General features: G+C 36.4%; 2 protein-coding genes across 6 annotated transcripts in view; both read left to right on the forward strand.

Annotated features, from left to right (window-relative positions):
- The window catches only part of LOC144842926 (uncharacterized), a 42,474-nt gene extending 27,303 nt beyond the window's left edge, over positions 1 to 15,171 (forward strand). For all 3 annotated transcript variants that reach the window (XM_078699529.1, XM_078699531.1, XM_078699530.1), the window contains 12 exons: positions 45 to 3,593; positions 4,059 to 4,118; positions 5,543 to 5,681; positions 6,223 to 6,324; positions 7,069 to 7,667; positions 8,098 to 8,173; positions 8,700 to 8,773; positions 10,730 to 10,896; positions 11,638 to 11,783; positions 11,997 to 12,101; positions 12,785 to 12,923; positions 13,285 to 15,171. In XM_078699529.1, coding sequence (XP_078555655.1) covers positions 45 to 3,593; positions 4,059 to 4,118; positions 5,543 to 5,681; positions 6,223 to 6,324; positions 7,069 to 7,667; positions 8,098 to 8,173; positions 8,700 to 8,773; positions 10,730 to 10,896; positions 11,638 to 11,783; positions 11,997 to 12,101; positions 12,785 to 12,923; positions 13,285 to 13,534 — 5,406 coding nt within the window. In that variant the 3' untranslated portion in view covers positions 13,535 to 15,171. The remainder of the gene's footprint in view (positions 1 to 44; positions 3,594 to 4,058; positions 4,119 to 5,542; positions 5,682 to 6,222; positions 6,325 to 7,068; positions 7,668 to 8,097; positions 8,174 to 8,699; positions 8,774 to 10,729; positions 10,897 to 11,637; positions 11,784 to 11,996; positions 12,102 to 12,784; positions 12,924 to 13,284) is intronic.
- A 937-nt stretch (positions 15,172 to 16,108) lies between these two features.
- Positions 16,109 to 23,897, forward strand: LOC144842933 (uncharacterized). Of its 3 annotated transcripts, none has more exons than XM_078699546.1 (9): positions 16,109 to 16,255; positions 18,252 to 18,460; positions 19,178 to 19,368; positions 19,833 to 19,930; positions 20,088 to 20,127; positions 20,415 to 20,480; positions 20,703 to 21,214; positions 21,367 to 22,311; positions 22,435 to 23,897. In XM_078699546.1, the coding sequence occupies exons 1-9, from the start codon at positions 16,141 to 16,143 to the stop codon at positions 22,758 to 22,760; spliced, it is 2,502 nt and encodes an 833-aa protein (XP_078555672.1). In that variant the 5' UTR covers positions 16,109 to 16,140; the 3' UTR covers positions 22,761 to 23,897. The 3 variants fall into 3 exon arrangements, with proteins under 3 accessions (XP_078555672.1, XP_078555673.1, XP_078555671.1); XM_078699547.1 differs by having other exon boundaries at positions 22,561 to 23,897; XM_078699545.1 differs by having other exon boundaries at positions 21,367 to 23,897.
- The last annotated feature ends 2,110 nt before the right edge of the window (positions 23,898 to 26,007 follow it).

Here is a 26,007-nt window from a genome sequence, read left to right on the forward strand (position 1 = left end):
TATAAATTAAAACCAAAATATTTTCTTTTTATTTGTCATTACAGATGTACCGGACACACCAAAAACAGGGTGCGCCCGCAGTCAATTCCAGATACATTATGTTCCCCACGGATCCTGGCAGACAATCTGCGTATGAACACGCAGTAAATCAGACAGACGCACTAAGTTCAATCAAGATATCAGACGCCCGGAGTCTTGCGCAATGTGTGCCAAGAATTTCCAATAACGAAACGCCGTCTGCAGATGCTCGTCGGCCTACTGTCCGTTCAGCTAGCGAGCAGCCCTTAGATTTGTCAGTTAAACGACCTAGAGTGGCAGAAAAGGGCTTTGGCATGCGGTATTATGTCAACGAACAAGGGCGTCTGGTTGATTCGGAAGCATTTCGAGAAAGACGTGTTGTTAATCATCCACGTGATAGTCGTAGAGAACTTCTCGCTAGTGAGTCCGCCGCGCGGTTGGAAGCTATCCAAGCGCAAAAAGCATGGATTTCGATGTTGAAACATCGACAGAACGAGGGACGGCGGGTAAATTATCTAGAACACGATGCCGCTAAGAAAGGCCGTCTTGCACTTCCCGTGTATAACAATATGCCACCGATTAGCAGTGAACACAGCAGAGGTGAAACTGCACCTAAAACATTTGTATCTACTAGCGGAAGTAGTACTGCTAAAATGATGTATAAAAAAGATAAAGACATTGTCAAATATGATATAAACAGTCAATCACTAAAGTTAGAGCAACATCGCCAATATGCAATGAAACGGCCATACCAGGCGATGGAACCAAGAGAAACTGCGAAAATCAAAGAATTTCATCCTGTACGAATTGCTTTAGTAGCACCACGAAAGAAAGAGAGTAATGAAAAACGGAGACTGGTTGTCCAAGATCGACCAGATGACCCTAGAATTCGGAAAACGCAAGATCGGTTGGAAGACCCTAGAATAAGGAAAACGTGCCAATCTGAGATGGTCCGTGGCCGTACTTTCTTCCCTCCTGTAATGTCTGTAAACGATGTGCTTAATCAATTTCCGGAAGCTTACAAAACAACGGCAGCACAGACGCAAGCGATTCTTCTTCAGAATTTGTACGCCAGAGCCAGGGCTACGGCAGATCCTGCTGCAATCGGACTCATTCACAATTCAATGGTCGCAGGGAAAAAGATAAACAAACTATTAAAATCGTTGAATAATGAGACATCAGCAAGGCCTGAACCTGCTAAATTTTGTGTTGCGTCACGTGGTGGATTAAAGGGCATACGTCGTCAACAAATGGAAGACCTCAGACGAACAAGTGTAAGCGATACGGATGGCATTAATGATCAAGAGATCGAAAGAACACTCAAAGACACACCAGAAAGAACTGTATTAACGTCTAGTTCAAATGCGTTGTATTTTAAACACCTGGCACGTGAGAGATATGTTAAAGAACGACGTCAATCGCTATCTCAGACTCCAAAAGTTGGCAGAGTCAGCACGTCTACTAATACTAACTGTTCAAAATCTGAAACACGAGTGCCAAATAGTTCGAAAGCTAGGGAAAATCGCTATCAGGTGGTTATTAATAAGAAACATCAACCAATCAAATTAAGCGTTACTCCGCCAGCATCCAATCAAATCCCGTCAAAAACTGTTAGTGCAAAGAATTTGAGTGTGTCAACGGTAACTCATCAAAGTATCCAACCAGCACCACCGTCGATTATTCCAAAGCGAATGGCAGAGAAAAGAATACGGCATGGTGTACATAACAGACATCGTGAGGATACAAAAATGGTCTCACCAGAGTTTACACATTCGCCAAAAGCTGGCACAATACCGAATGCACTTCATGATTATTACTCGAACGTATTATTCGGAGGCAGTAGAACGACAGAGAGTGACCCGTTAGGTGAAATGATTCGGGCTGAACTTGACCGAAAAGGCCTCCAGAAATCCGATCGGTTACTGAACAGAGAACCTTTCCATTCAGCAGAGAAAGAAGCGAGTCACACGTCTCGCGACAAAAATAAAACCACTCATAATAATGAAAATATAAAAACATCGGTTCCCGAAATTGCGAGACAAGATATGTTGAAAAAGCAGTTTAAATTAAGTTGTGTAGAAACAAATGGCGATCGAACAGATCAGGAAAATAAACATGCAGAAAACCGTCGACGTATAAGGGAAGAATCTTTAAGAGGCTTATCTCTTGAAGGACTCCATAATCCATGTAAATTACCAACTGTAAACTCATCGCCCCTAACGTCGCCTATATCTGACCAACCTTCTCCACCAATGCCAGTACTCACGCCACAACGCACAGTACACGCGGAGGAAGAAAGAGTTCGCAGCGGTGACTCGCCAATTCCAGTTTTAAAAGACGCCAGACACGAAGGCCCAAACTTTTCTATGTCTCTTAGTACTCCTTCTCGTCATGAGTTCAAAGTCATACCTGGTTCTCTACCGAAGGAAGAGCATTTTCGTAGCAATCTTCAACATAGATTTGAGATAATGAAGCCTCATGCAACAACATCACATCTAAGAAATAAACCATCCGACGTTGCAATTCATACAAACAGAGATTTAAAAACAGCTGAGAAAATAAAATATGGGGAGTCTGTCTCACAGGGAACTAAGGCGGCACTGCAGGAGATCTTTAAAGAAGCTGATGACCAGGTTGCAAGTTACCAAATGTATCGACAAATGCTTAATCAGAATGTGAAGGAAGAAGATCACAGCATTTTTTCACGTTTTAATAATCTTCGTGAAGAAAATAACGCTTCTTGCAAACCTGACTCAAAACCGCGAAAGTCAATGGACGTCATTGATTTGACAGATTCTTGTGAAGCATCTCCCTCTTCAGTTCATCTCCCAGTAGACCCACAGGACATACCTTCGCTGTCACTTGAACAACATCGTTCAACAGATCATTTAAATTCAGAAAGTGGAGAAATAAAAGAAAGCAAGGATGTACAGCAAGAGACCGGATGTGAACGATTACCTCATGATTCACCGTTTCGAAAAGTCTACCGCACTGGAATGAAACATAGGGCTCTGCCTCCTACTTGCCCCAAACCGCCTTCACCAGCTGCTGCTGATAAATTCACAGCACGGTTCTCAGATCCAAACGTTCTTAAACTGCCTAAGGAAACGGGTAAACAGAATATAGTTGTAGCTAAGACCGTTTGGCCTTCAGAATCAGAACAGTTGTCGAACACAGGTGAGGTTAAAGAATTCGATGATGCCGTGGACTACTTTGGTAGGAGTGTACCAGAACATCTAGAAGATGTCACGATCCCTGCCATCCGTTTTCCACAATCTGAAGACCTGCCAGATCAAGTACTTTTAAATAGACATTCTAGAACACCATCAGTTTCTCCAAGACGAGACGGATTGCAGATGTTAGATGTTGATCGAATGGAACAGAGACTCAAGAATCTCAGCCCAACAGTGACTACGTTGACTGGTGAGACGATTATAAAACCACCAAGGAAGAGACCTCTTGAGATTAGTCGAATTGCCAACTCTGACGGATTCGTCGCTGAGGGGAAAGCAGAAAAACATGAAGACTTGTTGAACGAATCTGTGAGCCTTGACCGGGAAGAACGCGCTCTGAAGGTGAGTAAAAATGTCTGTCTAATTGACATTACAATTCATAACTCCACCGCACCGACGCTAACTAAGCTAACGACACAATTCTAAGTTATTCCCTTACAAACCCAACACTAATGTTAGTGTGTGTAATGTTAATATACTAATATATTATGTCTATGAACACTATTGTTTTTGTGTGTATATGTCTTTTGTAATTGCTTCAAGTAACTACTTGGGACACTCCTATTAAAGGGACAAGGCAATATATATGTTTTAACTCCATACGGTCAACTCCTAAAGTACACGCTATCGGGACCCTTAAATAGGGGTGTCTCCAGAATTGACCATATGCCTAATTATACTTCGTGTTTCATATGGCGATTCAGCCCTTTCCAGCTATTCTTATCTATCCATTGATATTTATCATTTTCATGCCTCATTCTTTTTCATGTTCACTCATCTTCTGCCATTTCACTACACTAACTCTAGGAATGTGAAATTGATTGGCGTGGAGTAGTTAAAAGTACTAAGCCGGTTCCTCTAAATCGCGTAAGTACCATCGAATTGGCTAAAATATTGGCTAAAATTTTGAATAATACAGATATATATTACAGTATAATAATGAAAGCATTACAAATTAATTTAATAAAAGTACGGTATTAATGGTGTTGGTAGTTAACAGTAGTTGCGATATGTTATGTTCAGTTGTCGGCAATTGCTTGGTTCGTGGCTGGTAAAAATAACAATGGTGGTTGATTTTGTCCGTGGTGTTTTTTCTAGGTATGTGGTGTTGGTAGAGGTTGGTGGTGTTTTTTATAGGTTAGTGGTGTTGGTAGAGGTTTGGTGGTGTTAGTAGAGGTTCGCTAGTGTTGGTAGAGGTTCGCTGGTGTTCGTAGAGGTTCGCTGGTGTTCGTAGAGGTTCGCTGGTATTTGTAAAGGTTTGGTGGTGTTGGTAGAGGTTGGCTGGTATTTGTAAAGGTTTGGTGGTGTTGGTGTGAGGTTTGGTAGTGTTCTTAGAGCTTTGGTGGTGTTCCTAGATGTTTGATGGTGTTGGTAGAGGTTGGTGGTTTTGGTAGCGGTTAGTGATGTTGCTAGAGGTTGGTGGCTTTGGTAGACGTTTTGTGGTCTTGGTAGACGTTTTGTGGTCTTGGTAGACGTTTTGTGGTCTTGGTTAAGGTTTGGTGGTGTTGGTAGAGGTGTGTGCATAGTGGTGTTGGTACCGGTTTTTGTTTTTATTATTCATATGATTGATGATGACAGTAATTGTGCTTTTACTTGGAAACAGGAAATTAAAGCTATTAATTTATTTCACTCTCATTTTCTTTGTTAACATTGTAATAATGCTTCTTATTTTAAATAGTTACGGTACTAATCTACACAGAATACTAACTTTGTATTAGTGCATTATAATCTCTATCACAGTCTATCTCTTTACTAACAGCTGAACATATCTATCTATATCAATTTAATTCGATCTGCATATTAATAATTAGAAATTTAACGACGCTATTTATTATCTTGTTGAATTTAGGGCAATATGCATTAACATATTGTTTGTGTATTCATGTTGTACATAATATAACTCATAGGCCCATATTAATATTTATTCCATATGTAATCTAATATTAAGATCCAAACAAGGCATTAGGTTCATGGTGGGGAGTATGCCCCCCCCCCCTCCCATTTTTTTGTGGAAAACAATATCATATAAATACCTCAAAATAGTACCCCCAATTTCAAAATGCTGGATCCGCCATAACCTTATAACAATTGCTATACTACGTGGATTTACAGTACTTGATTCGATACTTTGTTGTGAACCATGCCTTTATTTCTACTTTGTTTTTATATTTTATGCCGTAACCAATAGCGTTGTATTTTCACATGCAACAATGTGAACTTATATAATATTTGATTTCCTGTTTCGATGTTGTGTTTTTAAATTTTCTGTTTCGATTGTATTTTGTTTACAGCGGGCTATCCTACAATTTAATCGGATGGAAGCGAAAGAGAAAGTATTTATCAGAAACCACGATAATGACACCGAGACACAGCCAGATAATGTTATACGATATGACGATGACGATCAGAAATTACTAACAGATACAGAAGGTGGGATTAATATGGGGCGCCGTTTGCGTCATTAAAAATAATAATGCGTATTCTACAATGCATCCATAAAAATAATAAATGATGAATAAAAGTTCTTGATTAAGCCAGTTAGGGATACAATGAGAGGACCGACGACCAAACTACGTCATGTTAGTTCATTGTGCGCATGCGTGTGTCACAGATTTGACCGAAGACACATGGATTTACCTGACCTAGGTTGATCGTCGGTCGTCGGTCGTCGCAAGTCGAATGCTCCCAAAAATGATGTTACATGTTTGTCAACAAGATTAATCATTCGAATTGTCACTTGTAATTGGTCAAATTGCTTGCGTGCGCATAAGTACGTGGTTGGATGCGTTGCGTCCTAGTGTGAGCATAAGTGACTGCTAATTGCCCATATGCGTGCGTGCGCAGAATGCCTTTTTTACTCGGTAGAGGCGCATAGTCTAGTGACGAAACGAAAACTTGGTGAAAACAAAATGTCGCTATTTTGTAGTATGATTCGCGGCCCGGATTAACCAACATTTTATTTTATTTGTAGATAACGATGACAACGTGTTTGCAAGCAAAGAACTAGAAACTGCAAATGACCAAGCTGACTTGGCAATTCTGTCTAGCCGACGCACGCGTAATGCCGGTGCACGTAAGTTTTTAAAATAATTTATGTGCGGTAATTAGGCCTACATCGTGATTTGGCTATACGCAGCACCAACATCTATTCGCCGCAATAGACCATCCTTTGCATAGTAATAAATAATAATACGTACCGGTAATATATAATAAAACATATTGGCACTGTGATAGCTTCCGTTTAGGATTACAGCAGCAAAATTATCAGTCGATGTTATGATTTTACCGAGAAACGTTAGGGATCATCTGCGTTGTTACAAAATTCATCACAATTTAGGGCTACCTCATTTTATGATTTTCCCGAGAAACGTTAGGGATCTTCTGCGTTGTTACCAATTTCATCATTGTAGGTCTACCTCATTTTATGATTTTCCCGAGCAACGTTAGGGATCATCTGCGTTGTTACCAAATTCATCACTAATATAGGTCTACCTCATTTTATGATTTTCCCAAGAAACGTTAGGGATCATCTACGTTGTTACCAAATTCATCACTATATAGGTCTACCTCATTTTATCATTTTCCGGAACAAGTTAGGGATCAACTTCGTTTGCTAACATATTCATCACTATATGCCTATTAGGTCTACCTCAGTTTATGATTTTTATTCCCGAGAAGTTAGGGATCAGAAAGTGAGTGCTAAATATACCTAGCTCTATTTCAAGTAAATGTCTTTATAAACCAACTGTCCAAACATATTATAACGTAAAGATGTTGTGTTCTTCCTTTTGCTGTATTCATTCATATATTTTTTCAGGTCCTAGTAGTACACAAAAACCTTATAACAAAAACGCTCGCTATGAACTGGAGATAGAGAAAGAGCAAGCAAAGTACTGGCAACGACGTCGACAACGTTCAACGTCAGTAAGCGTTAGTGAAGATGACTCACCTCCAGCTAAACGTCCACCCGGACGCCCACCTAAGACGGACCGTGAGCGTAAACTTAGCACCAATAGTACAAAAAACACAAAAACGGCACACATTTTAAGCGAAAAAATAAAAATGAAGTACAAAGGTTGTGGACGTGGAAAGTACCCGCGCGTGCGAAAGATTTCGTTAGATTCCAGGAAAAGCCGTGATAATGATGACGCCGCCCCGAGTAATCTCCATTTGAAGTTGTCGAATGAGTACGACGCGGAGACTATTACCGAAGAAATACCGATATCAGAACGAAGGAAGTCGTCGACGTCGTCCGCTGGAAAACGTTCCATGCGCTGCGTCGTCGATCCATGCAATCCACATAAAATGAAATTTGTGGCCATATCAGGAGGCAAGAAACATAAAATGAAAACTAAACATCTAGAAGACGACATGTGGAGTCAAGACGGTGTAGCAGCAGAACCAAACGAGGACGGGGTAAATGTTTTTATTTGTTCATTATTTTGTATACAGGAAAATATACTGTATTGTACATCCGAACACTACTAAGTCTAAGACGCATTCAGTGCGTTAAACCATGTACATGTGGTTACCCTTGGAACAAATGCGTCTAATTCTAATTAAACGTGCGGAGACTACCGTACACAGCTTTCTTGCTGAAAAGTCATTCTTCACGCAAGTTTAGAAATATGAGCATGCGCATAACGAATGTTAGACTCGTAGCTGGCTGCGAAGTCGCGTCGTGAAAATTAAGACGAGCCATATCCATATATGCACTTGGGATCGAACATTTATTATATTCATTATGTTTTATAAAACCATACATTTACCCATCGTTTGTTTTGTGTTTTAACCAGTAAATCGGCCTTTTAAAAAGTAATATTTTTTAAATCTTTTTTTAAAATAGGAATTCGACGAAGAAAGTGACTTCATCAAATGTGAGACAGAATCGCTCGAGTTCGAGCGTCCTGAACCTCCGCCAGGTAAGACGAAATATAATATAGATAAATACTGAACAGTTTTGGGGACCTAGTTGACATTGTTTTACCTGTGGTACTGAACATAATTGAAGCCTATTACTTACGTTAGGAATACTTCTCGCCATGTCTAAATAGTTACGTTGATAATTGGCAAAGATTGTCCCATGAATAATAATATGGTGAAAATTATTTTAGGATTTACAATAGAAAACGAAAGTGATGGGCAATTCCCTACCGAATATGTAGACATAGGTAGGCCTATTTATTCGTCATGTGTCGGTCATGTCTGTATATCGCGTCTTAAAATCCATCCATTGGTGTGATGTTGTTCGAGGTAATGTAGGCCTAGCAATGTTTACATAAATTACAGGAAAAACTAACGGTTTGAACTTTGCCATAATCATCGGCATCCGGGTTATATGGTATCAATTGATACTGTATATTGGTTTACATTTCATGGACATGCTGTTTCTGATTTACGTAACACGGTCTAAATTTTTCCGTGTGTGTGGATTTTTTTTCTCTCCAGATTTTCGTAAAATTCTTGCAAATAAGAAGTTGGGTGAAACCATTTTACACAGAGCTGCAAGACTTGGCTATGACGTAAGTATAATGGTTTATTTAAAAACAAAAATTAAGGACAAATTTCATCTATATAATATGATAATTTCACAATGTCTCCAGCGGCGCCCCGTACATAGCCTGGTTATTTTCAAGTCTACCGTGACAGCGCGTTTCCTTTGAATTTATCATCACGCTTATTGAATTGTCATTGTCAATCAAGTGTCATTGTAGCGGCCTATATAATTATATTGTGACGATTGTTCCAAGTAGAAATGTTACTTTTTGTTGTTGACAACAAGACTCTTTGAATGGCTAACGACCTTTTTACAAGTGGCTTTCTGTAATCCGGGGGATGTCAGTATTACAAACTTTGTCTCCAGATTTTATCAATAATATAGAGTGGCGAAAAGACTTGAACTATTAGAGATAGTATAGTTGTAAAACACGGACGTAGTCGCGACTCAGCGTGAATAGCGACATATTATTTTTACTACAGGCCTACCATGAACCTCTAATTTATAGGTCCATGGGCCTAGTAAATGAATTTGTACTTCTTCGATTCTCGAAATGCCTTAGGCCTATATGTCGAGAGCATAGAGACATCGTTTATTTGCGCTATATAAATCTATCTATTAATATATTATTATTATTATACGTATTAGATTAGAAATCTCCTATTTCATCTTATGACAAACATTGCTCTTCTTTTCTTACGCTGTAATATTTTGTATTGAGACTATATAAACCATAACATAACATACATACATAACAGTATAATTATGCAGTGCATTCGATACGGCTGTGAATAGTACACCGTTGAATGGTTTCAATAACATCAGAATGGATTACATTATCATTAAAATGCTTTAATAATGAAGCCGTTAACAATAGAGAACATGCTCCAGGGCATGCATTGTATAATATGTACAGTTCACGCAAATATTGTATAATGTATGTAGGCCTACACTAATAAAACCAATAGAATAAAACCAATAGAAATCTTAAATGCTGATTCGCATAACTGTACACGGCGCGCAGCCTACCGTCACACTTGCCAAATTGTAAGCCTACGCCATCAAGAAATATGATGGTACTGTGTAAAAACTATTTAATGGAACTGATGCTCGACGAATATAATGCATCGCTTTAGTATGACGAGCCAATTGAAAAATAAAATTCTATATTCTAATCTCTAATTCCAACTTGGCCCGTCATACTATTAATTGAATAGAATTGAATTCGCATATCTATACGGTACACTACGCCTCGTACCGTCACACTTTCCAAAATGTAGGCCTACGCATTTATTAAGAAATATGATTGTACTTGGTGCGTACCATTAACAATGATTTAATGGAACTGAGCCTTAGTATGGCGAGCTTATTGAAAAATAAACAATCTCTAATTCCAAATATTATAGGCCTACAATTTGGCCCGTCATACATACTATAATTAATTGAATATTCACGTATCATCTGTACATACCGTCAAAAAGCTGCTCGACGAATATAAATCATTGCTTTAATATGGCGAGCCTATTGAAATCTCTAATTCCAAATATTATACAACTTGGCCCGCCATATATACTACAGTATACGGTAGCCTAGGCTATAATTAATTGAATAGAATTGAATACACGTTTTCTATCAGCATGTTGTTGTGTACTACCTTTTAGTTCATTGGGCCTTAACAATTGATTTATTTTCGTCGTTTGTTTGCGCGGAAGCGTATGTCCTTAAAGCGTGGTTCCCACATGACGTAACGCAAGCGAATTGACCAATGACAGCGACAGTTCAACAGATATCCATCGCTTGTAATTGGTTGTGATTTCCTCCTTGTTTGCGCTTACGTCATTGCGTTGCGTCCTAGTGGAAACCAAGCTATAATATATGGTACCGTAGGCATACGTATAAACCCGTAGTTTTAATGTGCACAATATTATATTGTTGATTTTCACAACTTTACCAAGTAATATACGTTTACTCTTTGTTTTAGGATGTAGCAATCTATTGCGTAGAGTATTGTATACTGGATATAAACGCAAAGGACAATGCTGGATACACGGCGCTACATGAATGCTGCGTACACGGCCGCCTTAAGATTGCTCACACACTGTTAAGTTATGGTGCTGATGTGAACGCAGGCGCAGTAGACGGTACTAGGTATGTTCAATTGAATTTAAATTTGTTTGTGTTTGTGATGATTTGTTTGTGTTTGTCAGCTTCTTTACATTGGTAAGTTTATGAAAAGTACCTTTATTTGATCACAAACGAAACTTTGTTAATGGGAACTTGTAATGAAAACCGCAAAAATAACACCATTTAGAATGTACGCCCACACACTTCGCACAAAGGAGCACAGTGTCTAATACCCGTATGTTTTGTAGGCGTCAAACGCCCTTCGATTTGAACATGATCAACAAAATTATATAAATTAAAGTTAACAAATTCCGGTCATAAAATTTAAGGATGGCTTGGAAGTCATAACCGCATGTACTTTAATGAAAAAATAACCCACTTATGTTAATTCTTGTAGTTTAATTGGTGTCGCACGTTTTTATGAGTGTAGGTCACATTACTAGAGGCGTAGGCTATGGTTTTAAATTTGACTATTTTTTAGGAGAGATAGAAAGCCACTCCACACTCTTCATAAAGCTAAAGACTGACAGCATTACGGTCGCCGCTGTCTGCATACAGTACTTATCGCGGTTTGTAAAGCATTCAAACGTGTCCTCTTATAAGGGTGTCCCCTGAATAGCACCCTAAATTAACAGTTACTAAACACAGTTTCTTACAATTAGGTGTTGGTACTATCCTGATACGGTGTTTTTCTTCTAACTCTTAATATAATTTCTGTTACTTATAAAACAGTGCATAATATTCGTAATAATTGATTTATGATAGGCCCATTCACGATGCCGTTGACAACGATCACGTGGAAGTTGTTCGTCTGCTACTGTCTTTTGGCGCCGACCCGCTTCTGGCAACCTACTCCGGACGAACGACGTTGAAATTAGCACGTAGCAAGGACGCCCGCACGCTGCTTTATGGTACGTTGCTCAACATTGTGAATATTATTAGGCCTATAGGAGTATTTACATAAAGACCTAAAATACAAATAATATCAACATTTTCAATATTGTTTGGCTCACCCGTTTTTTCCCACACATTTCTGGATCCGTCACTGCCTACAATTACAGTACCTGTATTTTTATTTATGCCTTTACCTGTTTCGTCATATAACGTGTTGTAATTTTATATAGGTTTCTTAACGGATATAAATGGATCGTGGGAAATGGGAGAAGATGAGGACGCCTTGACAGATAAAGAACTTAGGTGGCAGTTTGGTGGTAGCTCTTCACTATTTGGTACGTACTTATATCTCATAAGCACAGCTCGCCCGTGTATTGCGCCGTTAGTGTCTACTATCACGCGTCCGGCCGTCGGTTTAATAAGAACATGTTGATTTACACGGTCACTTATTATTATGTCATTTTGATCATTTGCGCATGCGGCAAGTCATACTACGATTGACGCCGACGCGCCTAATATACAACGTAAAGGCCATTTTACATGAGCGGTAACGGTAATAAACATATAGAATCTATGTTATTGCTTATGACCATTCACACAAAACGCTCAAGATAGATAGAGTACAGATTCTACGTGGGACAGGCTACGCGGTTTTACGCTTACCGTTACCGCTCGTCAGTGTAAACTGTCTCTAAATGCAATGAATATTATTTAGGAATACATTTGTTGTCATATTTAATTACCCTTTTCCAGGTAATGTTAATGTTACGATGTTTAGAATATAAAAATATACATGAGTGGGGGCGCTCTACTATTTTTCCTAACCACTCAACATTAGGCATACTAGATCTACAGTATACTATTATTATTTGTTACCTTATATAAAGTACTTATTATAAAGTACTTATTTACTATAGGAGTGTGCCCTGGTATGATAAATTAATGAATAAAGATGAACGTAACTAATATAATAAGAACTATCCGTATATATATTAACTATTAATCATATATTTTACAGATGACACAACCGATAGTTGTTATAACATATTTGAAGACATTCCAGGACCAGATAGTGATACAGAAGATGATTTTGAAATTGAGCTTAGTGATTCACCACATTTAAATACGTTCAACCTACAGGTGGATAAAACCAAAGGGTAAGTTTGTTTGTCACGCGTACACGTACGTTTTGCTTCATGCGCATAGGTCAACTGCCACGCGTGTAGCAAAGTACGCCGTGTGTAACATTATATCTATATATAGACCTATATCAACATGTAAAATACTGTATTTGATTGACCTTTCGATTTGCGAAGAACTAGTTACGTCATGATAATTCATTGTGCGCATGCGTTAACATTTGGACGGTCTTCCTTTGGTCGTCGCAAGCGAAACTTTCTAGTCTCGAACCCCTTTGTCGTATTTAGGGAATAAGAAAGTGTACTTTCCTAAACGTCCGGGCGCTAGGATAGTTTTGAATATGCCTATTATTTATTTTACCAAACATTTTTCTTACAGACCTCTCAACTGGTGCCTATTGGTAGATGTTTGTCAAACAGTCAGCATCCCTCGTGAACAATTCGAAACTGTCCATCCTACAATTGAGATAGTGCGCGTAGATGGAGAAGAACTTATAAAATCAGTTCGTCATAGTCAGATAATGACGTCATCTGTTGATCAAGTGAATGCTAAAGACCAAGTTGAACTTGTTGAGTTGAATGACGACGTAAGGAAACTCCTTGATGTTGAGACTATGGGCATAAAATAAAAGGAATTACGACCCGGTTCAAGTTTACAAAACGTGTGTAACCTTTGCGGCTCAGGGATCGTCTTGTAATCGTTATTTTATACATTCCAAAAAAGATGCAAGGTTTTGATTTATTGAATTTAATGTGGAATAATATTTTTGGTTGGTGGATTTGTAATGATTTTAAGTAACAGCCATTCAAGCTAATTGATAGATGATTCGTCGGAATACCGATAAACTTCCGAATCTTATCAGACAAATTAAACGAAGAAAGTGAAACACTTACATCTTATTATTGTTATTACGGAACATCTACCCAATTCTCGACAGTGTCAGAATACCGATAAAACTAGAGAATCTTATGAGACGAATTGATAGTCGATTGAAGAAAGTGAAACACTGTTTTAATAACGGTCATTGCGGTACCAAATGACAATAACCAAATTCCAGGCAGCGTCGGAATACCGATAAAACTTTCGAATCTTATCAAACAAATGAAACGAAGAAAATGAAACACTTACGTCTTGTATTATTCGTTAAGAATGCTCGTGCAATTTCCGAATATCAACATTAACAAAATTCCGGGCAGCGTCGGAATACCGATAACACTTCTGAATGTTATCGGACACACGAAACGAAGAAAGTGAAACACTTACAAGTATTCCTTAAGACTGATCATGCAATTTCCGAATATCAACATTAACGCATTTCCCGGCAGCGTCGGAATACCGATAAACTTCCGATTCTAATTCGCAGTAGGCCTCCGTTTATTCACACAGAGAATGAAATAAATAAATAATCCGTGATTTTTTGTAACGACCCTAAGCCATGGTCGAGCGTACGCCGACGACATGAATGCGTTTTGTAGCGGGAACATCGATGTTTACGCGTTGTGTTTACGTCAGCACATCACTGGTAACGCAAACACTTCTTATTTCGTCTGAATTTTGCGTGTCTGAGAAATGACCACAAAACAAATAACTTGCTTCTGTATTTCAGTACAAGGCCATATATATTTCACTGGTTCATACCAGGGAGTTGTTCATTACTAATCATTCTGGACTTCGATGTGTACACGTCACAGGCGTGCTATAATGTGCACCATATGTAATGTGGTGGTTTTTTTTTTATTTAACCCGGTTTTTATTTCTTTATATTCAGAAAAATGAAGAGTTGATAAACAATTATTTACGTATGTTTATGTTTTACTTGATTTTATGAATATGTTGTTGTTGAGTTGTTTATTTCAATTTAAATTTGAAAATATGTTTTGTTCTTATTTAATACTATTTTAATCATATTTTAAAGTTCTGTTATTACAACTCAGTTAGTTTTGAATGTACCGTACCTTTTCAGCGTCCATATTTATTGGAACGTGTTTGCGTTCCATATTTATTGGAATGTGTTTGCGTCCCATATTTATTGGAACGCGTTTGCTTTCTGACGGGCTTGTAAGTCATGACGGACATTTACTATTATCGCTTAGTGGAACTTTACCTTGAATCTGGGACTGTACGTTTGTTGTGTACATTTTGTTGTTGCCAAAGCGTTTAAAAGAAGTTGTGTTAGTGTTTGTATTTAAATGAAGAAAAGAAACGTTGAAATTTATATGCAGTTTGTACAGTTAGTTTTGAATAAATTTATTTTCCTGAATATTATGTACTGTTGTAGGCCTCTGTGTTTTATTCTTATTTCAGAGTGTTGATTTATTACACTGTGGACAAGCAGTCGCCGCTTCGTTTTATTTTGCCGGTTTTTAGCGTAGGCATATTCCTCTCATCAGGGAAGAGTGAAATTACACACTCTAACCTCCCCCAAGCAAAGCTGTGACATTCTTATTTTCTCTCTCGAGTAAGCCTATATAATAATTTATATGACCTAATGGCGAATTTGCCTTTTTTTTTATATAAATAGGCCTTATTGTTAGCCTACTGAATCCATTGATCACGTTTGATAACGGGGTTAAGTAGCGTCAGGTCTGCAGTATTTGTATAAACTGTCTGTCTTTTTATCACATGATGAATACCCAGAGTTTAAACTCTCACGCGAGAGACCGACCGAACATACATTGCATTGACGAATTTTAAGTAGACCATACAATGACTAAATCCCGTCCAATTAAGGTATTTACAATTAGTCAATTGTCAAATTGCGAAATAAAAAGAACGTATTGTTGTAGTTGACAAGAAATGGGTCATTCGTTGACATACTTCGCAGACGTGAATGAGATTGTACACTTCGGTTAAGTACAGTATAGCGTTTACAGTTGCTACGCAACAGGTTTTAACGCAGGTAATGTTCCGCGAGATCTATTTGTTTCATGCTTTTTGAACAATCAAAAAAACCTATTTGAACCCTGTTAAATTTAGAAAATTTGGTCGTTCAATTTATTAAAGTTGTTGATGAAATATTAAGTATATTCTTCGGTTTCTTTATAAATGATTTTAATCCAATATTTATCGCGTATTGTTTTTCTGATAAATAAAAAAAATTGTGAGGTCTTCCTTCTTCTTATCGTATGATGGCGCTAGTAAAACATCAGCGAAAGTTTTTGTTTACTTTTTGTAACTTGTGGATGGTGTGGTGGTCGTTGTATGTGAAGAGATGACATTTTCCCCCGTGAAATTATGACAAATCGTCCTAAAAGTGGTAAGCTTACAACCCGGAATTTAAGGTTTTTAAATTTATCGTGCAATGAAAGGGGTTATACAAGAGAAGAACGACCACATGGAGGTTACAAAGGTGGGTATTAGGCTTAGGCCTAAGCCTAGTCTAGGCCTACTCTATACATTATCTAGGATATAGGCCCCGAGGCTACTGTAGGCCTAGCCTACTTACTTGTTTGTAGTCTGAGCTAGCCAATTACCCTTTCTTGGCTATCGTATTATAGGCGATTGGCGGCGGGCCCATACAAACTAGGCCTAGTCAGTCTACCTGCGTAGGCATATGTACAGTGACTATATTACTGTACATTATTGGAAAATTGTCATTGAAAATTGGCGTTTAATTATTAGGCCTACAGGGGAAAATTTCATTTTAACATTTTGTTTAGCAATATTGCTAATCAAACTGATTTTTGAGTCGAGAAACATAGTTTTGTATTGTATTTTTTGCTACACAATTTTAAAAATGTGTAGCAAAAAGGTTGTTTTGTATAGAATATTAATAATACAGTTGATTATTTATAGCAGGTGTGCCTACCTATGTAATAGTATTTAGTCTGAAGCTAAGATCCAAAGATTGTTTTAAAAATTAAATAAACTGTAGAGCGGCCATACTCATAGTGTTAGTAGTATTAAAGTAGTTGAAAGAAATACAGCCAGTTTTATTGATGGTTTTTATCAACAGTGTAGTATATATGAGCAAAAAGTATTTAGCAAACTCGTTTTCATTTCTGATCTTTCAATTATCTATCTCAAGTTTGAAGGTAAACAACAAAGAATTGTCATTCAAGAGATAATGTCAATATATGTATCTTATCAGTATTACTACTATTAGTAGATTAGTACTAGTAATACTAATGTGAATCATATTGGTTATGCTTTTAATGTTCAGTTTGTTCCTAAGCTTGGTCATACAATCAGTTCTGTAGGCCTATATCTTGTTTTTCCCATTTTTTTAAAATACAATGTAATCAAAGTTTACAATCTGCCACTGGATCAATCTCAAACAATTCAAATATAGTCTAATTTTGTAATAATTAACAAATTAATCTTAAAGTAAAACATTTATAATAACATTAACAATTGTGAAATGGTATTATTAAATTAAAGTGTTTTATATGCTGCAATACCAATTCAACTTACTTCATTGTATTATATCGTCAATAGACTACATTACCAGTTAAGTTCTTTCATTATTTACAGAATCAATATTTACTTTGTGACTTTATAAATTTTTTATAGATAACTTTAATGGGTGTCATTCTTATAGTTTGTAGTGATGGTTTTTCTTTTATAAAGAAAGCCTCATGGTTAATCATAGTATATTTAGTTATACAAATATTGACTCGTTACAGTAGTTTAGAAGGCTACTGTTTAAATTACTCTATACAACAGCCAATGGTAATAATAATAAACTTTATTTATGCACAGACTTTCAGGAAGGCTGTGAAGGCAGATTAAGTTAAGAACTCCTTGCACAAAAAGCTACAGTGTTTGTCCCAATTGGAAATTGCCAAATTGATGAATACAGTAAATAAATGAAAGCAGTGAATACAGTACTGGAGATGCATGCCATTGGCAAACATTGACTTATATTATTGTATCTTATTGTTCAAACAAATTTTTTTTTAAATTGAAAAATTGGCTTGATAATATTTATAATATTTATGAGGCACTCTTCAGTGCTAAGGTCTCACAGATCTTAGTAGGAGAATCAGATAAAATAAACAGATATAAACTGCATCAACTGTATGTATGTTTTTATTTTTGGTTCAAACTTATTGTAAAGCTTTGTCTACACTATCAAACTTTATGGGACAAAAAAATGTTATGTGCCCATATATGGACATGATGATGTCATGTCACTACTACCATATTTGGGCACATTGCTCTATATTAAATAACGTAAACATTTCTGATTATTTAATTGTACCTAAGTTCACAAACTTGCAAATAATCGATTAGTCATTAAACAAACTTCTAAACGATAATTAAGTAAACTAAGATCATGTTAGTATAACCTGACAATTATGTGTTGATTTCCTTTTATGATGTTTGTTTGAATCACTTTTCAGGCGTTTCTAGACAGTACCCTTTGTCAGCGTTTGCATTTGATAAACCAGCTGATTACATGACAGGGGTAAAGAAGACTGTTGATGACTACTATGAGGTAGAGAAACAGAAGAAGCTGAATGCTCCAGCGTGGGTAGGCTGGGCTAACAAGGCCAGGAACCACACAGGTGAACAAGCATTGATTGTGCAGAAATACCTGGCTGGTAACAAGGTAGGTGATCTGATAGTAGAGAAATTAGACAGAGATGTCCAGCTTCATTATACACATCTCACACGTCTCTACACACACAAAAACTGTAGTACAGTACAATAATTTGCATAATTTTTAAGTGTTTTCTAAATATAGTCAATAGAAATTTTATCTCTAGAACCGTTAAGGACCCAAGCTTGAGTCTTCAAGTGCCGTAATCATTCACTTCATCAGTGTATAGCCTCGGTGGAAAAATCCTGAAGTAGATCTCAATGTGTATTGTTACTATCATCAGTAATTTTACCAGCTTTACTGGTATCCAAAGATGCATACAGTTTATAAAGAATTAATGATACTTAAGCTCTGTCTACACTATCAAACTTGTCTGACAAAAAATATGCCCAAATATGGTAGTGATATGCCCAAATATGGTAGGGATATGATGTCATCAAGTCCATATATGGGCACATAACATTTTTTTGTCACATAAAGTTTGATAGTAGTAGTAGTAGTGTGTCCTTTAAACTACAATTTTGTAAATTATAACATTAATATGTATAGACAATTATTGCATCTGTAATGTACAGTTTTTTTAAAGCTTTTTTTCCATGACAGTTGACTGACTGACTTTATTGGAAATTCTTAATCTTATAAAAATAATTTTTAAAAAAATACAATTTCACATCATTTCGTTAAGTTTATAAATGATTGCATTTTCTAATTCATATTATTTTGTAGCTTGAACAAGCAAAAGGGACTGTGCCATCATATACGGAAAAAGTGAAAGAAAGGTGTAATAGCACCCCCAATCACCCAGACAAAATGCTTGTCAAGTCCAACAGTATGCACCAGTATTTGACATCAACCGACCGATATGGAGAATCGGCAGAATTAGTGGATATCACGCTTGGACGACCAACAAGAGCAAGGTATATACAGTTGATTGTTTTAAGTTCTGTCTACACTATCAAACTAGTCAAAAATAGTGTGATGTGCCCAAATATGGTGGTAATATGCCCAAATATGGTAGTGCTATGACATCATCATATCCATATATGGGTACATCACATTTTTTTGTCACATAAAGTTTGATAATGTAGACAGAGCTTTAGAGTGTGAGATTTATATTCTAGTCTGGTTTATCCTTTTTCCAGATTACCTCGAGCACAGAGGTCTACCAATCTGTCCACAGGCTATCTCTAAATCTTGGTTCCCACTACGGAAGTGCAACGCAACTTGACCAATGACAATCGACAGTTTAAAGAGTATAACTCTTGTGATTGGTCACATTACTTGCATTGCATCCTAGTGGGAAATAAGCTAAGAGGAACCATGGATGAACACACTGTTTCTGCATCTTAGTTACACAGAATATTAACTTTACTTTTAATAGTTTGCTGCGTGTACACCATCGTTCCCAGTCTGCTCCTCAGGTTAGGGCACCAGTTGAGAATAAAATGTCCCTGCATCGCCAACAGATGATGGCAATAAGTATGTTTTGGTATTTTATTATTGTTATTGTTATGTTAAATATTGATAGATGTACTGCTAAGCAACTTTTGAACTAATGCTTAAAGGAATTATTTGGTTAATTATTATTTTTATGGGATTACCATTTTTTATTATGAATATTTATTATTTATTTCAGAAAAGGGGGATAAGCACAGGACAGTAGATGTTCCAAAGAAGTGAGTAGTTATTTCTACATGTGAAATAAATATATAATAAATGATAGAAATAATTAGAAAGGTACTGTAATGGCTACTGGCAGGGGTTTTTGAGTGAAATAGATGTCATGGGATTTTCCCTTTTTATTAAGGTAGTTAACTTAGTTATTATGGAGATGAAATAAGAAGTTTCTTGTTTGAGACAGTGATTTTAATTTATTAAATCCTAATCCTAAGTTATTTATATTTTAATATACTAGAATTATTGTTCATTAGAGTGAACTTGTTGATTTATTTTTGTTTTGCAGCTTGCAACCAATTACCCAGAACGGTGAAAGTATATATGAATTCCTTGTAGGAGCTAGGTATAACAGGTGAGAACAGCCCTTCCGTAAAATCCTCCAAATACTGTATCTTTTTTAATAAACAACAAGAAAAACACTGCAACTTTCTAGTGCATATTTAATCACAGTTTATAAAATAATTAATTAATTCTTAGTATCACCGAGTGGTTTGAAGTTATCAAATTACATACAATATATAAAACAGTTTTAATTTAAACAAAAAACACTGCCTTTTTAATGTTTATATCGTAGATCATATTGTGCAGATTCAACATGTATGTCAAAGTTAGGCCTCTATGTCTCCAGAGATGACCCACTTCGCTGCTTTCTCCATCGACCGTTTCAGACTACCCCAGAAGTTGATAAAGATTCCAATTTCCCCAAACAGCAGCATTATGAAGAAGCATCACCACCTTTGAAAACCAAGTTTGCTTGGGAGAAGAATGAAACTGCAGTAACCTCTGGTCGATCTACACCTAGGTCCTTTTCCAGTGCTAGGTCAACTCCGCGTGAAGATACCCCTAGAAATGCAGTAAACCATGGTGCCAACAAGACGCAGAAAGAGAAAAGTTCCCATGACCATGGTGAGCCATACTGTGTCATGTGCTATGGTGGAATGCCAAAACGTGGGGTTTTGAAGAAGAATACTTCTAGAAAAGTACAGAAAGATGAGAATGAATGCACTGATCATTCAAACCAGGATGAACAATGGAAAAGAAGTTACATAAATATTTTGGAACAAAACTACCATTTGAACATAATGGGTGAGTTTTATTGTTTTTTAGCAATAAATGTATAATTTATCTCACTTTTGGACATATTATCTTGATTTAACCAATGTTGCACTTAATAATGTATGTATGTATCTTGTATTATGTTATTATGAGTGTTTTATATATTATATTTTGTTTATCAGGAACTAGAGTTGGAATTTGCCAAACAAAGCCATCACCTGCAAGAGGTAATCTTCATCATTCATCATTATCTACCCTCTACCGACAAAACAAGAAGGCAATCCGACCATATGTCAACAAGAACAACAACCACTACTCAGTCCGTTCTGGATCCTCTTACAGTGAATCAATGTCTACAAAGCCGGACAGTGGGTTAAGTAGTAGATTTGGCAGTGAAATCCATGTTGACATGCCAGTGATGGAGACATCTGGAGAAGTTGATTTGGTAAAGGTTTCCTCAAGAAATGAAACCTGTACTTGCAGAGTTAGCTTTGTCAAAGAAGCTAATAAGGAGACTTCTGCTTGCCAGAAAAATGATAAAAAATGTGCACCAATTACAACAACAGCCAATGATGGTAAACATACAGACCTTCGCATTGATGGAAATGGAAAGGCTATTGATAGTAGAACAAAACAAAATTATCAAACTGATGGTGCCATCAGTGGTGTGTCAACTGAGAAATATGAAACTGAAAATGTAGTGGAAAGTGAACAAAAGAACGATCAAGATGTTATTTCGCTTTCTGACAACCAACCACTAAGTGATAGAGATCCAGAAGATCCAAATTGTAGTAAGACACAAAATAATATTGCAAATGTTACTGAAAACGTATCGCAAAATGATGGAGAACTAGACGTCATCTCAGAAGGCGAGAAACCAACAATAGAAGTTAGTGTGGAAATAAAGATAATTGATGTCGGTATGAAAGAAAAGGACAGTAAAGTAGCTGATGTTTCAGAAAACCTACCGGTAAAGAGTGGAGAAACAACACAGACTAAAGATGGAAACCAATCAGTAGATGTGGAAGGCAATAAGGTTCTGGACAACAAAAACCTACCAGTTACCATTGGAGAAGCAGAAGACAGTTTAGCTGAACAGGCTAAAAATGGAAACCATTCAGCAGATGGTTGTGTAAAAAACACTCCCGTAGAAGAGAATTTGGTTCTGAACAACAACAAAAGCACACCAGTGAGTGGAGAAGCAGAAGACAGTTTAGCTGAAAAGGCTAAGAATGGAAACCACTCAGCAGATGGTTGTGTAAAAAACACTCCTGTAGAAGAGAATAAGGTTTTACATGACAAAAACCTATCAGTAAACAGTGGAGAAGCAGAAGTCAGTTTATCTGAACAGGCTAAAGATGGAAGCCACTCGGCAGATGGTGGTGTAAAAAACACTCCTGTAGAAGAGAATAAGGTTCTACATGACAAAAACCTATCAGTAAACAGTGCAGAAGCAGAAGTAAGTTTAGCTGAACAGGCTAAAAATGAAAACCACTCAGCAGATGGTTGTGTAAAAAACACTCCTGTAGAATTGAATATGGTTCTGAACAAATCAGAAGATCGTGGAGTAAGTTAATTTGGAGCACTTACTTTAGAAGGAACACTACGCAATGAAAACTGATTGATATATTGATGTACTTTGTAAACTGAATTGGATTTCCAGTATTTTAAAACATTAAATTTAAAGTTTAATTTTTGGTTTGTTTGTTGATTGCTTTCTCATTCCGGTGTTGCCACTAATTACAGGCAGTGAATGTTTGTGACATTTTTTTAGTTTTACAGTTTAAGAAACATTATTGAAAAACATATATGAGCATATCACTATTTTGTAGATAGAAATTTATCTTGCTATAAAATATCTTTTACCTTGTTTTCTTTTAAAACCAAAGTTTATTAATTTGTAAAATATAGATGAATTGTGCAAGTTTATAGAAACCTTCAAACTCTCGTGCTTTCAATTCCGTTTATGCGATATTATTACTTTGTTTTAGAACTACTAAATGTTTGGTGTTTTTTTCATTAGTAGATTGGTGTTACCGCAAACATTAATTGTGGCGTATTTGTAACAATCTTTCAATCGATAGTACTGTGTATTGTTTTAAATAATTTTTCTTATACTTTTGTTTATAATTAGCCCAAAATAACTAATGTCGAAATACTGTAAAATGGCCATTTATGAACCTATAATATTATATTCTCACATTTACCGATACTCTTTTGGCGCTATGATAATGTGGATTTGGCAAAGTGAACAACGCATGCGTGATCTTAAGCTTGGTTCTCACTAGCGACGCAATCTACGCAACGTAAGAAAATGCCCTTCCAATGATTGCGTGTTCCCCCGCCTGCGTGAAATCAAACCTGCAATGTTTGCAGCACTATTGCGTTGTGTTGCGTTCTAGTGGGAACCACGCTTTAAAACAGGCGTCCCACAAGCATGGACTATATTAGGCCTATTCGTTTTTGCTTTTAAAAATTGATTTTAAACTTACTTTGCTTGCAATGTACTATAAATGTGCAATCTATTGTTAGAAACATTTTTATTTTGTATATTTGTATAATGCTATGAATGTTAATTTCTCTTATATAATTCGAATATATAATTTCTATAGATTTACAAAGATTTTTTTTTATAGTTTGTGATAAATGTACCGTACTGCTGTTTTGTGAATAATGTTCGAATATATAGACTAATAAATATTACTTCTATATAGAGGCTACTCTACTAAATTTTAGTAGGAATCTACTTGGATTTAATAAACTAACTTGGCTAATAAACAAAAAACCCACCTACACATGCGTATAAGCCCAGCATGCAACTATTACGTAAATATTGAAAACATTTTCCTCAGGTTTCGATTAGTATATTGATATGTAGTTCATTGACTGTAAGCCAATAATTTTAACAACTGACGACAACTAGACGAACTGTTTTGAAACGTAAATTAAAATTAATTGGTTTACAATCAATGAACTACATATCAATATTACGTAAATATTCAGTTTATTTAGGCTAACGCTTGGTTATTTAATCATTTTGTTCTCCAATAAAAATGCTCGAATCGTGCATGAATTGACGGAAGCACGTGTCAGAAATATCCCATTTTTATACCGAGGAGATTGAGGTAGGTGTCTCGCTTCTATGAACCCAAAACTTCCTGAGAGATATTACAAATGGATGGTGAACTTTCTAAAGAAATTCACGTTGTCTTAAACAAGAAGGGCGATGCTCACAAGCAATGTTGCGTCGTCGGTTCCCACTTGTACAATACGGCACTTTGCGTCGATACGTCGCGCTGCGTTGCGTTCTAGAGTGGGAACCACGCTTTAGTTAAGACGAGTCCTGCGCATTGTATATTGCAAGATTTTTTACATGTTTAATTTTAAAAATGAAAATGACTGAAATAGTTTAGCTGATAATTAATATGACAGATTTGTGACTAATCTTCTAGAGCATTTAAGCAGACACACCATACTATCGATTCCATGATGTTGTGAATAGCCATCTTGATATAAATACCTAAAAAAACCGATGACAAATGAAAGAAATTAACAAATATTATTTAGTTAATTAATTGGGATCAATTGAATTAAATCAGACCTTGAATTATGTAGATACGTCGAGATAACGCCAACATTAATAATAATAATTTTTCCAGAGTTTACGGATCTCCAAACTTTTCCTTTCTCTTTTTCAAGAGTTTTCTCAATCATCACTTTTACTACGTAAGGTCAAGTTCGAGTCATACATTTTGTAGTTAAGATCTGACCTTGTGAAATGATAGTCTGTTTGTCTGTTGGTTCAATTACTATAGAATTTGTGTCAACGGCATAACCGCATCTATTAATATATTTATTTGTTTGCTATTAAAAAAAAACTGTTGACTGCAGTATTGCGAACTGTATATATTTTATTTTGTTGTTGATGATGATAAATAACTTTAATATTGAAATAATAAAAGATCCAGGACTTAAATGCTACTTATAACCGTGCAATTAGGCATTCTTTTTTTTTTTTCAATTGTGTATTTCTACTTCTTTCGGACCTTAATGGAAATAACTTCTTTGCATCGTTTTTTTTTTATGTGCATTTTTTTTGTGTTTAATGTTCATTTGTCAGTCTTAAGCGTGGTTCCCACTAGCGACGCAACACAAGGGCGTAACACAACGCAAGTGAATTGACCAATCACAAGCGATGGCTTATTCGCTTGTGATTGCTAACTGTCTATAACTTCGCTTGTCATTGGTTAAAACGCTTGCGTTGCGTTTACGTCCTTGCGTTACGTTCTAGTGGGAACCAAGCTTAATGTATATACCATTTTCATCAATTTTATATTGTTGTTGTATTACCTTGTATATATATTATGATGCCAAATAAAATCAAATGTATCTATCGGTAGAATAGTACAGCTCTCTTAAACACCTGTACATTTTAGTCTATGTAAATTTGTATAGCTATTGTTCAGACACACTTAGCCGGTTTTAGTATTAGTTATACCTTCCTGTCCTTTCACACTTCTTGGCTGTGTATTTGCAGATGCTTTTCCCAGGGAAGAGTGACTCTTTCAGTTTTATACCGTGGGTAAGTAGGCTTATTGTTTTCTTCTTGTTGTATAGGCTAGTTCCGTCGTGAGGTGGTTTCCCGAATGATCGTAAAATCAAAACGGTACTGGGTATGACCAACTAGCGTTCTTGTCAGCAACTAGTTCCTTTAGACCTGCTGCTATGACCCACTAAAGATTATAAATGGTGGCTACCCGACTCAGCTCTACTAAAGAATAGCTTTGCTTACACTTGGCACGTATAATTTTAGTTTACAATCT

The sequence above is a fragment of the Antedon bifida genome, chromosome 5, assembly GCF_963402885.1.
Source record: "Antedon bifida chromosome 5, ecAntBifi1.1, whole genome shotgun sequence".
NCBI classification, from domain to species: Eukaryota; Metazoa; Echinodermata; class Crinoidea; order Comatulida; family Antedonidae; genus Antedon; species Antedon bifida.

Bases quoted from the DNA above. Each gene is read 5' to 3' on its own strand.
- LOC144842933 (XM_078699545.1), top strand. From the start codon at position 16,141: ATGACAAATCGTCCTAAAAGTGGTAAGCTTACAACCCGGAATTTAAGG. The intron at 16,256-18,251 runs GTGGGTATTAGG...ATCACTTTTCAG, and splicing joins ACCACATGGAGGTTACAAAG to GCGTTTCTAGACAGTACCCT. The intron at 19,931-20,087 runs GTATGTTTTGGT...TATTTATTTCAG, and splicing joins CCAACAGATGATGGCAATAA to AAAAGGGGGATAAGCACAGG.